At 37.3% G+C, this 14,047-nt stretch overlaps 1 protein-coding gene across 2 annotated transcripts in view; it reads left to right on the top strand.

Moving 5' to 3' along the window:
* The window catches only part of slc38a7 (solute carrier family 38 member 7), a 44,804-nt gene that overhangs the window by 16,101 nt on the left and 14,656 nt on the right, over positions 1-14,047 (top strand). For both annotated transcript variants that reach the window (XM_039763059.1, XM_039763060.1), the window contains 4 exons: positions 143-580; positions 7,766-7,964; positions 10,239-10,383; positions 11,165-11,263. In XM_039763059.1, coding sequence (XP_039618993.1) covers positions 320-580; positions 7,766-7,964; positions 10,239-10,383; positions 11,165-11,263 — 704 coding nt within the window. In that variant the 5' untranslated portion in view covers positions 143-319. The remainder of the gene's footprint in view (positions 1-142; positions 581-7,765; positions 7,965-10,238; positions 10,384-11,164; positions 11,264-14,047) is intronic.

Genomic DNA, 14,047 nt, shown 5'->3' with positions numbered 1-14,047 from the left:
AAAACGTCTTTAAACTTTTTATTGTTCACCTATATTTGTTTTTTCAATTTTTTCCTAATTGTAAGTACACTTAAAATTTACCTGGAAGACCCAGCATCTTTATTAATATACTAATTAATCTCACACATTTTGTCTTTTTCAGGTTTTGCATATATGCTGATTGGCAGTTCCAGCCTGAGAACAGATATAATGCTGCAGCTGATCTGAGCTACTTATTGTGAAACCAAAATGGAAAAATGTTAAGCTGCTATTTTCCTCAATTCCCAAATAGATTATTTAGCTGTCAATAGCAGATTGTTAGGTTTTAATTTAGTACACAATGTCTTATCCTGACTTGGTGATCAACAGCGACTGCAAAGACTGGAGCTGGAGTGAAGATGCGGGAGAAAGAGCCCGGCTACTACAGAGCCCTAGTGTAGAAACAGATGACAAGGTGGTACACATCAAAAAACCCGTTGGCACTTCCACTCTTGGAGCCATTTTTATTGTAGTAAATGCAGCTCTAGGAGCTGGTCTGCTGAACTTCCCAGCCGCTTTCAGCACAGCAGGTGGCATAACTTCAGGGATAGTCCTACAAATGGTGAGTACCTGCTAAGTCCTTCTGTAGTGACTCTAGTTTACCTATTTTATTGTGTTCTATAAACGTATGTGAAAAATAACCAACAGTTGTCTTTTTTTTTGGTTACATAATGATTACAGCAATTACCATTTAGTGTATTAAATTTTAGCATGGCATTAGTGGACAGTGCAGTATTTGGTTTATTTTCAAACCTGGTTATATATAAATAAGAGGAGACATTGTGCTGCAAGTTTGACAGGATGAGTGGCTGTAAGAAAGCCATTCCTTAAAGATCAAGATAGGGCCTTGAAATACAGGCCATGAACTACTGCAGACTGGAAGAAAGTCTTACAGACTGATGAATCAAAATTTCACATCTTCAGTTCATCACGCAAGGTGTTTGTATGCTGTGAAGTTGGTAAAAGAATTGTTCCTTACTCTGTGACATCAACTGGTCTGGGTTTTTTTTCCTGGAGGCAGAGTTGGTGACTTGCAGAATGGCATGGTGAATCAAAAGGGTCACCACAGTTTGGCTGTTATATCAGCAAAATGTGGCTACTTTGATTAATCAAAAATCAGAATAAAATTTTGTACACTTGATGATTCCTTGACCAGTAGTGTATATAACAAACAAACAACTAACTAATTAATTACATGTATAATATTTTTTTACTTATAGATGGGTTATACAGCACAGTGTGAATGACAAGCAATATTTGAATGGTGAGCCAGTCCATTTCAGGGCACACTAACTCACACAAATCAATCCACACACACTTGCACACATATGCATAAACTTTATGCAGATGTTCACAAGGTCAGGAATCAAACCTGAGGTGCTGGTGCTTTAGTCAGGGGCACAAAATTTGTACTGACATGGTGCCCACTTTACTTCTGTGTAAACATCTGTGCTGACAAAATTAAAACTAAACACATTTGTATAATGTCAGGCTAGTTTCTGTGACTTAAGTGCCAGCCTGCCACTAAAGACAAGCATATGTGTGTGAACAATGCTACTATCAGGAGGCAGGCAACATCTCTACAAAACAGTTAAATACTTTTGTGAAGTAATGCAATCACAGTTGATAAACAATACAATTATTTTTGCAAACACACAATCATGTGAGAAATAATACAATATTTTGCAAAATACTTTTGTATAAATAGCAAGAATAATCTTACATAGGGTATAGTGTGGATTACCAGAAATCAAAGATCTTTTTACATTTTTTTTCATCACTGTAGTAGCTCCAGATTTTTCTACCAGCTCAATTGCTTATTTAAAAGCTAATCATTGCTGATAACAAAACTTTGCTTCACTTTATGTCTGAATTATGGTTTTGTGGTTTTATTCTGTCATATCAGATCATTCTTAATTCTTTCAGCAGATTAATAATTCCCAGTTCTTATCTTTTTTCATTTATTTGTTTACAAATATTTTATTAAATCCGATACCTTATGATGGACATACAAATATTAAAATGGGAGTAGTTTATATGGTGTGTCCTTTGTTATTTGCACCTTATTGTTAAATGACAGCTAGTTAAGATGATCAAAAGAAATTAAAAATATTGAATGCACATGATTAAGATTAAAAAAGGTAAATACTGTACATGTTAGGATTCTTAACAAGCGAGCTAACTAAAATAAAGCAAGGAAATAAAACAAATCAACCTGTTTAAACTGGTAATTTTATACTATCGGAAATTATACAATTAGTATTGACTAATTAGAAGTAGGGCAGATGTTTATTATGCTAACCACTGTGGGTTGCTTTCTGCCCCTTGTGTCTTTTGTATTATATAAATTAATGAATTAGAACAAAAGCTATTTTTTCACAATTATGTTATTTAGAAAGGAGAATAATTAATGGCATCTGGACATTATTTAATCAGCAACTGGATTTAATCACTAATTTATAAATTTAATAACTCTTTTAAATTGTTTATACTCATAAGGAGTAATATGAAATAACAACCAGCATATCAGTGTAATTTAAACCAGGCATGTCAAACACACGGCCCGCAACAGAAATCTGTGCGGCCCACATGACAGGTCCTAGTTAGCACTAAACTTGTACAAAATTATTACTATCGTTTGTGATTGAATCATTCTGCATCTTCGACGTTACTTATTGACTTTTCTTACTTCCGCCTTCTGACATAAGCACGTTTTCCCATGGCATTACGGTACCGGAAACGTCATCTGCTAGCATAGTTGCAGCTGCAGCGTCAGCTCCTTGATACCCTAGGTATGACACTGCAATCACGAGCCTTGACCAAAGTTAATGAGCCGCGACGTTGCAACTGAAGTATTAGGCTGCAGTGATGTGGGCTCTGCATTGGTCTGTCATGGTGAAAAAGGAGCTGAGCCATAAGGCAAAGCTCTCAATTTACCGCTCGATCTACGTTCCTACCCTCACCTATGGTCATGAGCTGTGGGTAGTGACCGAAAGAACGAGATCGCGAATACAAGCAGCTGAAATGAGTTTCCTCCGCAGGGTGTCTGGGCTTTCCCTTAAAGATAGGGTGAGAAGCTCAGTCATCCGGGAGGAACTCAGAGTAGAGCCACGGCTCCTCCGCATCTTAGAGGAGTTAGATGAGGTGGCTCGGGCATCTGATCAGGATGCCTCCTGGACGCCTCCCTGGTGAGGTGCTCCGGGCATGTCTAGGCCTCGGGAAAGACCCAGGACACGCTGAAGGGACTATGTCCCTTGGCTGGCCTGGGAAAGCTTCGGGATTCCCCCAGAAGAGCTAGTAGAAGTGGCGGAAGAGGATAGATGGATGGATGGATATTTTCATGTTTTTTTGCTCTAGTTTTATGTAATTTTGTAAAAGTATTGTAACGAACAGTTAGTGCAGACTACAGCTGAAGATCTGAAGTGGACGCGAGAAGTTGGTGAGTTGTTTATAACCAAATTTTTGTGATTTTGAGTTTGGAAAGTTAGTGTAGGTCAGGGGGCTTTTTGCATATCGCCTTATTTTACAATATAAACTTTGAAGTAAACTTAGTAAAGTAAAATTTGATTTTTGGAGGATTTGTTTTCCAACTTCAATTACTGAGCAATGAAATCAGTGAGTGTTTTCGTGATTTCAGTTCACACAAACAGGTCTTTGCGTTGTTTACGTCACCATACAACGTTGAGAAAGTACCTGAGAATGTCCAAATGGAATTGATTGAACTGCAGTCAGATTCTATTCTGAAGGCAAAATACAACGAAGTTGGTGTGCCAGGCTTGTATGCTTACCTGCCACCCTCGTATATGCAGATCCGTAAATTGGCATCAAGAGTACCGTCTATGTTCAGAAGCACTTACCTTTGTGATCAATTGTTTTCGTTAATGAAAACTACCAAAACTCCACATCGCTCAAGACTTACTGTTAAGCACCTTTCATCCCTCATAAAAGTTGCAGCTGCACAAGATTTCAAGCCTGATATTGAAAAACCAGTTACTAACAAGAGATGCCAAGTGTTGGGACAAAAGAGATAGATCTCAGACTGTAAGACTCCTATATAATGACCTAGCTAAAAGGCTAAGACTGTAATTGTACGTTGTTGTATGGAGATTGTATGGAAATAAATTGCTTTTTTTAACTTTAAGTTACATTTTTTTAAAGTTTTGAGTATTGGAAAGAAAGCTACGGTAACTTTGTATAATAGTATAATAGTATCTGTTACAGTGCGGCCTGCTGATGCACATATGGCAGTCGAAGCAGCCTACCAATGGTAGTCAGTTTGACATGCCTGATTTAAACTGTAAAAGGTTTATATGGACATAAATTTGTTTTTTTGTTACTTTTACACTGTTTTAGCTTGTATTTACATACACATACAAAACCATTGCTGCTTCCATACTAAATTTGGCTCAATTTCTTATTATCCCCAGATAATAAATAATGAATTCGTAGATTACTATGAACTGTTTACTGATTACTCTGGTACCATTCCCTCAGATATCAAATCATTTCTTAATACCCTTCCAGTCCCCTGTTTCACTAAGGAAGAAGCTTCTCTTGTAGATGCTCCCATTTCTTTGGCTGAACTTAAAGAGGCATTAGACTCAATGAGCACAGTCAAGAGCCTTGAGGATTGACGGTCTCCCACCTGAGGTAATTTCCGCATTCTAGAAACACTTATCTCTTCCTCTGTTTGAGATGATCAGTGCAGCTGCCTCCTCCATAGTAAACTTAACTTTAGTATTAATTTTGCCGTTATTACTTACTTTTGAAGCAAGCTAAAGACCCTGATCTGTGTTAGACTTATAGACCCTTCTCTCTCATTAATATGGACACAAAACTGCTAGCTAAAGTTCTGGCCTGCTGCTCAAAGGAAGTCGTTGGCAAATTAATCCACCCCAACCAGTCCAGTTTCATTGTTCACTGTTCTACCCTCTGATAACATGAGAAGATTTCTGCATGTCATTAATTCAGTCCCTTCCCTTCCTAGCCCTGCTGCGCTTCTTTCCCTGAATGCCGAAAAGGCTTTTGATCACATGAATTGGCAATTCTTATGGCATCTCATTGACAACTTGGGCTTCTTTCCAGGTTTTACAAATCTGGCAAAAGCTCTTTACTCCTCCCCCTCTGCAGTTCTCTTGTCTAATTCAAATATCTCATGTCCCATCTCCAATAGTAGGGGAGCAAGGTAATGTTGTTCTTTCTCTCCTTTACATTTCAACTAAATTCTCGAACTCTTGTCAGTGCTCAGAACATGTGGGGTTTCCCTGTCTACCCCCCAACCAATTTGCTCATTGTACTTTCTGTTTTGTTCTTTCTCTCCCAAGAAAAAACCTCTCTCTACCCTCTACTCTTTACTTTGCAAAACATCCTATAAGCCTCTGCCCTTGATTTCCTTTTGGCATGGAGACCATTCTCCTCTCCTTTCATCTCTTTCATGGGACACTGTTCTCTCCGATGTAAGGTTTTGGTCTAGAAACCGAAACTACCAGCTCACCCAGTTCAAAATTCAACACAGACTCTATCCTAGTCCCCGCAGGTGGTTTCTGATAGTCCTCACTGCTGTTTGTCTCTGTCAATTATGTTCCCTTGGTACCTGGCACTTTTCTCCACATGTTCTGACACTGTTCCCCTGTCTTTTCCTCTTGGACACACATATGTCACCTACTGTCTTCCTTTCTATCCTACCATATTCCTCTTTTACCTCAAATCTTTCCTGTTTTTGACATTTCTAGGCTTCTTCTCAAACTCTGTGAGCGCAAGTTATTCTGTCTAGGTACCCTGGCAACCATACTAATTATTGCCTCCCGCTTGGAAGGCACATGAATGCATTACTGCACATCAACAACTGGCAGTCCTCCTTCTAACAGTGCTTCCAGTAATCGAATCCTGGTCTGCTGCGGCTCAGATGTGTAAATCTTGGCTTGTAATTCCAAGATGTTTTTTTTTAATCACGCCCCACTAATGCTGGGTAGGAGAGGGTGGCAGTGGCTGGGTTGGATTATTTTGTATGCTATGTCCATTTATTGATATATCCTGTCAATTTGCCTTTACTTAATAAAAAGTTGATCACAAAAAAAACCACAGTAAATGGGATACCTGTGCAAATTGTTTGCTTCAGCTTGTATCTGTAGGTTGTAATCTATTAGTTTTTCCCTGGAGAAGGCCCATTTGTCCATCCATCTATCCATCCATCCATCCATTTTCCAACCCGTTGAATCTAAGCACCGGGTCACGGGGGGTCTGCTTTAGCCAATCCCAGCCAAAACAGGGCACAAGGCAGGAACCAATCCCAGGCAGGGCGCCAACCCACCGCAGAGGCCCATTTGTAATATTATGAAATTTCCTACTTATACTTTAAATTTAAACCTCTGGCAGTTTACTGGTTACCTTTTCAGTGTTTTAAGTCATTCGTTGCCTTTCAACTGATTTAATTTTAAGAAAAAACTGGACAAACTGAGGTTTTCTAAAACTTTTGACCAGCAGTGTATGTATAGATATGCATGTAAGCTCTTCTTTTGTTTTACTATCGCTGAGGTTGCTTTTATTTTTCTTTAAAGAACTGTCTGTCCAGTCTTATGGCCAATTTTACTATGTCATAAATACTCTACCTTGTATGAATTCTTTGTAATTAACTTTTGTATTTCTAATTATTTTGTTTCAATATTTTAATTGGTTTAAATTCTTGACAGTTACTTAAATTTTATGATGATCCCAGTAGTTCTTTAAGTATATCCTCTTTTCTTTTTCTTTTACTTTGAATATACTGTACAGTACATACTTTTCTGTTTCCTGCTTATGTTATATGTCGTGACAGCTGTCCACACTGTCATGCAAGGCTCTGCCTCATCAAAGATTATTAAATTGGATGCGACAAATCAAGTGGGAGGGAGATTCAAAATACAGTAAATTTTTTTACTAAGAAAATCTGAACCGTTTCCTACCTGTTAACATAGACAAATTACATTATCCATGTTGCTACTTGCATGAAATAGGCAATATATTTATAGAATAACGCAATACTTTTGCAAAAGAGAGATCTTTAATAAACAGAGAAGTACGCGATAAGTAGGTTGTCCATCAGTCTGATTGTTGAATCTACTTAGTCCAGTATTAGGTTGCAGGTAACCAGGAACTACCCAGGCAAACACAAACAAATGCAAGATTTGATGCTAGGCCAGTATGTCAGACTGTTATCTATGACACTCTGAAACCCTTCAAGGCAAGCAGGAAATATTTATTACTTAAATTACTCTTGTTGGAGTGAACCCTAAACATTATTTAAGATGAGTCTGTTTCCGCAAAAACATCAAGTAAGGATTTGTGTCATTATAATTGTAGACTAACTATAGCCCAAGTTAAAGTCCACTTTAGAAAGCACACTGTCTCTGACAGGGTCTTGTGTGCACTTTCAAAAAGTGTTTTTCAGAAGCTGTAGTTAAATGTTAGGTACAGAGTCTTGGAAATATGTGTTAGGTAAGATTAAACAGGCCTGAGGGTGTTAAAGAGAAGTGTCAGAGAGGTGTGTGTGAACACCAAAGAGAAGTGTAGGTTTTCTTAGGTTTCTGGTCTGAGAGTATCTAAAGGCTGAGAGAACATTGGAGTCCTGAAAATATTTGTCTGTACTTAAACCTCTTGGCTTACTCCAGGGCTTTTGCTTGCTAAGGATTTCACACACCAGTCTTGTTTGATTTAGATTTTTGTATAACACAGTGTAATGTGCACTTTTGATCTTTTTTTATCTCTGCAGTGCATGTTGGTCTTCATCATCAGTGGACTTGTGATCTTGGCCTACTCTTCTCAAGTTAGCAATGAACGCACCTATCAGGAGGTGGTCCGGGCAGTATGTGGACGCATCCCAGGTGTAATTTGTGATATAGCAATTGCTGTCTACACCTTTGGAACATGCATTGCCTTCCTCATCATCATTGGAGACCAGCTTGACAAGTGTGAGTTGTATTTCTGGCTTGTCTATGAAAATGAAGAAAAGGGTACAATATAATTACCTGCCAAAGGTAAATAAACAAGTTTAAGGTGAATGTTTATATTGGGAAAGGTATAATTAGTATAACTGACAGGAAACAGTGGTCTCGTTGCTGTGATGAATGCCATTTATTTTTTCAAATTTAAGGCTTGTCAGATGGATGGTTGGCTTTAAGAAACCACCATCTTCTATAAAAATTAAGGCAGTGGAAGCAGAAAAATAGCTGAATGGAAAAAAGTTAGAAATCATAAGGACAGAAGACATTTGACAAGTGAGAGGAAAGCCTTCAGTTCATCAAGCATGTTTTGTTTAGCTAATAGCTAAGCTGTCCTTGTATCTTATCCAGATACTTCTTAAAGGTTGTCAAGGTTTCTGCTTCAACTACATGTCTCAGTAGTTTATTCACATTTTCCACATCTCTTTGCATAACAAAGTGCTTCATGGCTTCGCTGCCACATAATTTCCACTGGTTTTTATCACATATGTGATTTTTCATTTAGGTGAACAGATCTGCTTTATGAGTGCCCTTGACTTGGAGTAGGTCCCCACATGGTCTCCTCTGCTCATGACTAAACAGGTTTAATTCTCCAAGACTTTCACTGAAGGAAATGGCCTTAAATTCTGGGACTACACCTAGTTGCTCTCCACTTCAAGTGCTGCTATGCCTTTTTTGTAGCGTGGTGACCAGAAATGCACACAATACTTCAGATGTGGTCTCACTAGTGCATTATATATCCATCCATCCATCCATTTTCTAACCCGCTGAATCCAAATACAGGGTCACGGGGGTCTGCTGGAGCCAATCCCAGCCAACACAGGGCACAAGGCAGGAACCAATCCTGGGCAGGGTGCCAACCCACCGCAGGACACACACAAACACCAAGCACACACTAGGGCCAATTTAGAATCGCCAATCCACCTAACCTGCATGTCTTTGGATTGTGGGAGGAAACCGGAGCGCCCGGAGGAAACCCATGCAGACATGGGGAGAACATGCAAACTCCACGCAGGGAGGACCCGGGAAGCGAACCCAGGTCTCCTAACTGCGAGGCAGCAGTGCTACCACTGCACCACCATGCCGCCCCGTGCATTATATAGTCTAAGCATAATGACCCATGATTTATATTCAATAGATTTAACAATATACCCTAATATTGTATTTGCCTTTTTAATTGTTTCTGCACATTGCTTAAATAATAAAAGCAATATGTCAATTAAAACTCATAAATCCCTTTCGTCGCTTCATTAGGAAGAAACACTACTTTTCCCTGATGGCAACATGAATTAGACAATCTACAAGTCTATGACTTAAAGTTTAAAGCCAAACAATATGTACATACTTCTGTCATATCACCTACAGTATGTCCATATATTCAGTCTCTCTTCACTGTTCCATTATTTCAACGAGTAATAATTTCCATTTGTTAGCGCTAATGCAGTCTTTACTATCAGATTATTGAGACTTTCGAATATTAGTACTTTCATAATCTCTAACCTGCTCTGCATGTGTATTGCAATCAATGCTTTTGAACCTCTTTACGACACTCTACTTTGTCTTCTATTCTTTGTCTTTTATTTCTGACCCCGCTCGGAGCTGAGAGCTCAGGAACTGTGTCTGACAATAGTATTCACACGAAGGAGAAGTGATTGGACCGTGGGCATGGTTGTAAATGTTTGAGAGGAGGGCGGGATTGGTCAAAATCTCTTGGCAAAAAGAGATATATATTATGCTCTGTTTATGTGCCCACTAGAATTTCCAAATGAGAGGGTCTTTTTAAAGGTGTTAGATTTTTGCTCTAAGCCATGAATACATGTTTCGTTGGCATTTTGAAGTATTCTTTTTATTGTTTTCCACCAAATTCCCAAAAATGTTTTTTAAGTTGTTACCTGTTTTTCCATTTTCTCTTCATTGGTCATCCACATAGCAGTTTAATTTCAGTGTGATCACGGATTTTACTTTTTCTGACACATTTTAATATATTTGGCTGATCAGAAAACATTAATTGTTAGGGTTGTGTTCTACTTACATTGTGTATACTTATAGGCATAATAAATACAGAATACAAAAATTTGTAGAATTGCTTTAATTAAGACTGTTCAAATTCAGTCAAGCCTTTTTCCTATTAAATTACCAGGAGTTTCATTTTATTTTATTATTCTTTTTACTCTTTCCTTGCCCGTTCCTTTTGCCTCAGCTCAATTTCACTCTTTAACATTTAATTTGTTTTTCTTTGCGCAGTGATTAGTGCTGTTGCTCATGAGACAGATGGAGTCACAAGCAAGCACTGGTATATTGACCGCAAATTCACCATCAGCCTGACATCCATCTTGCTAATCTTGCCACTCTCCATTCCCAAAGAGATTGGTTTCCAGAAATATGCCAGGTACAATCAATTTTAAGTCTGTTTCTAATTACTCGGTGCCTCCTTTTACAATAATACCCATCTCAAGACAATGTGTCAACCAAACAAGGTTACAACACAGTACAATCCAGAAGATGACAAGGGAGGTGGATAATGTATATAAAAATTGTAATGTAGGTAAGTAGAGATTTGATTGTCAGATATGTATTGCAAACCAATTTTCATGTACAACACATTATTGTACAGACAAATGTATGGCTTACATTGTCATAACATCGGTTTTCAGAATGCCACACTGCTTGTTATATAGTCATTTAGTTTTATTGAAGAAATTCACAGCAAGCCAATTCTTTAGCAGTTGATATTGTAATTACATTCATTTGATGAAGTAATGAAACCTAGTAAGATTATATTATAATTATTTTGGTGCAAGTGGACAAAGTGGGGTAGGGCCTAAAAAAAACTAAATCTTAAATGAGAAGGTTGCCAGTTGAGTTCCCATCTCCAGCTTAGTACAATATATTATATTGAGCATGTCATATGTTTTAGTAAAAGGATAGAAAATGAGCAATTAACAAGGGGAAGATGTGGAAAGCAGTTATTTAGAAGAAAAATAAGCAAATGGTCATTTTGGTGTAGATATAAGTTTAGCAAAGCCTTCTTGCAGAGTGTCTACAACAGAGCAGCAGAATATTGCAAATCATATGCATACCTGAATATGCATAAAATACATTTCTTATTGTCTATATTTTCCAGAACCAAGGAAAGATATTTAGACTTTGTAAACATTTTTGTCTTCTAGTGCACTGAGTGTTCTTGGAACCTGGTATGTCACTATTGTTATCATAGTGAAATATATTTGGCCAGATAAGGAAATTTCCCCAGGGTACATTCCAGTCAGGTGAGTTTTTAGATTATTGCTCATCGTGAATATATGCCTCTATGAAAATGTTTCATGTTTAAATTATTATTAATAACAAAGTAACATTTTTTCCTGTTTTTATAGGTGTACTAACAGTAGCTTCTTAGCAACTCGTCTTAATTGTTTGTTAATTTCTATGAAATGTATAGTGAATATAAACATTTCACCTCCATATACTCCTTTGACTTTTTCCAGCATTAGCATTAACTAATTAACCCATACCTGCGAATCCTAGGATAAGTTTAGCAGGAATTCTCTGGATATTTACCAGCATTATTATGCCATTCTTATAATATGGCAACCAGTACCATACATGGTATTCCTGTTAGGGACTCACAAATTAATTTTATTGCTTATCTCTTAAATTTCTTATACTCCCCCAAGCTTGTCATTTTATCCAGCAATCTTTTAGCACTGCTTTCTCTTTGGTCTGACTGTATACGGTGATGAGTCTACTAGAGCTCCTTTGTGTTATTATCTGCATTCTCCATTCCATACCCCTGTTGTGTAACTATATTGTTTGTAAGACTTTATATTTATTAAAGTTAAACTTTAATATTGTAATTATCACATCTGGTTCTTTGGCAAGGATTCTGCTGACATTAGGGTATAAGGTAATCTACCTAAATTAGCACTATCCATAATTTTAAGTAATGTGTTAATTATAGTTTTGCCTAAATATATATTGGAGTTTTCAGCAGCCTCAGGATTGACCCTCATGAAAATCTTCGCTTGACATTACCTAATTGTGGAAAAAAGCTCCATGTAACATAATATACTGTTTTCTGTGCTTAAACCAGTTCTGAAGTCATCTGCACATGCTTCACTGAACTCTTGTGTCTTGCAGTTTTATTGTTTGAAAACAACAGATGATTGCAAATTAATTGTAATAAAAGGATAGAGAATAGGTCAACTTGGAATTCATATTTTTATATAACTGTTGAACAGAGAGAGAGTAATAAAGTAAATAATAATTTCTCACACGCATAAGCTGTGGGTTTATTAAGTTTCCTTAATATATCAGTTTGTTGATGTAAATTACAAGTGACGTTCAAAAAGTTTCTGCACTTTTATATTTTTGTTGGAAATGGTGAAAGTAGGAGGAGTAGTAATTGGTCGTACCTGAGAGTGTCATGTGACTGGGAAAATTGCATCACAGAGGACGGTGACTATGTTTTTTCAGTGAGCACAGAATTTGAACAACTTCTTTATTTTAGTGGTCTGATTTACAGGATAATATCCTAAGCACTTATTTGACAATGGTACAGCATGGGTTCTCTGGTAGCAATGATGGGGCCTAATGTGTTGTTATAGATACAGTTTTTTAGGAGGATCCTTTTAGCTGTATTTCTGTCTGTAGATATTCAACATATAATACTGTACAGTCAAAATACATGTTAGTCAGTGTTCCAGCTTATTCCAGTCAAAATCAAGACTTTTTACCAACAGTCTTCATCCATCCATCCACATTGGAATGGCTAAAAAACAATCCATGAACTTTGTTGACAGCACAACAGTGAGTCGTGTGATCATCAACAATAATGGGGGTTCATACATGAGTGAGAAATCAGAGCTGAAAATGTTACAGGGTGATGCGAACTTGACCTTTAGATTCTGAACTTGTCTGGTTGATATGTATTTCTTGTTGTTACATTTCAAAAGACTAGTGGCTATAATTTTCAACAAGTGTGCACCCAAATACTGATAAAATAGAGATGACTATATGCAGAATCAGTTATTTTGTGCTTTTCATGTGTAGTTGATTTTAAAGACCATATAATAGTTTGTTTTCAATTTGAAATCTATTTTTATTGTTAATCAATGTCAAAAACCCAGACACATACATTATGGTTCCTCAACAAATTGTGAAAAAGCTCTGTGTCAGGGCTCCTCAATCATGGTCCTGGAGGACCGCAGTGGCTGCAGGTTTTTATTCCAACTAGTTTCCTAAATAGAAAGCAATCCATGCTAATAATGAAACTTGGTATTGAACTGTTTGGCTGTTAATGCTTGCATTCATCCAAGAGCAATTTTAATTGCAGCGTAGAATTTCCTTCTGTGAGAACATTATCCAAGTGTTTTGTGGACCAGAATAGATTTAAACTTATTAGTCCTTCCAATTCCCCTCTCATTCATTTCTAAACATTTTTATCACAGATACTTCATGGTAAGCACGTGAGCTGGAGAACCGCTGGTTTATTGGTTATCTGCATCTCATTATTAACTAATGTATGATTAAGAAAACAGGCAAAAATTAAAACTTAAATGCAACTGCTAAAATCTAAAATAGGCAATTAAGGGTTCGGAATGGTAACAGGCAAGAGAACTAAAATTAAACCCAAAAAAAATGTTGCTTTAGTAGTAAATAAAAGGGTTCTAATTAAGAAATTGGTTAAAGTGAAAATCTGCAGCCATAGCAGACCTCCAGGACTGTAATTGAGGACCTCTGATCTACAAAGTAACTAAAATTTGTATTTGATGAATGAAAGCACTAACAAGGCATAGAGTTAAGCACTAACTATCATTATCAGCAAGGACTGAGTTCTAATTAGGACACTGGCTGGAATGAAAACCCATAGCCACTTCGGCCCTCCAGGACCGTGATTGAGGACGACTGCTCTAGGTGGAGCATTGATGCTTTTAAGAGCCACCGTATTATGACATGAAAATTAGGCCACTGTCTTCTCTGCTGATTTGACATTTTTATTTCACTTAATATGCAAAATATTGTTTTCTAGTTTCCATTGTGAGCTCTAATGTACT

This window comes from Polypterus senegalus, chromosome 9 (genome assembly GCF_016835505.1).
Source record: "Polypterus senegalus isolate Bchr_013 chromosome 9, ASM1683550v1, whole genome shotgun sequence".
NCBI lineage: Eukaryota > Metazoa > Chordata > Cladistia > Polypteriformes > Polypteridae > Polypterus > Polypterus senegalus.
Note: the sequence above shows the minus strand (reverse complement) of the source record. Positions and strands in the feature narration are given on the sequence as shown.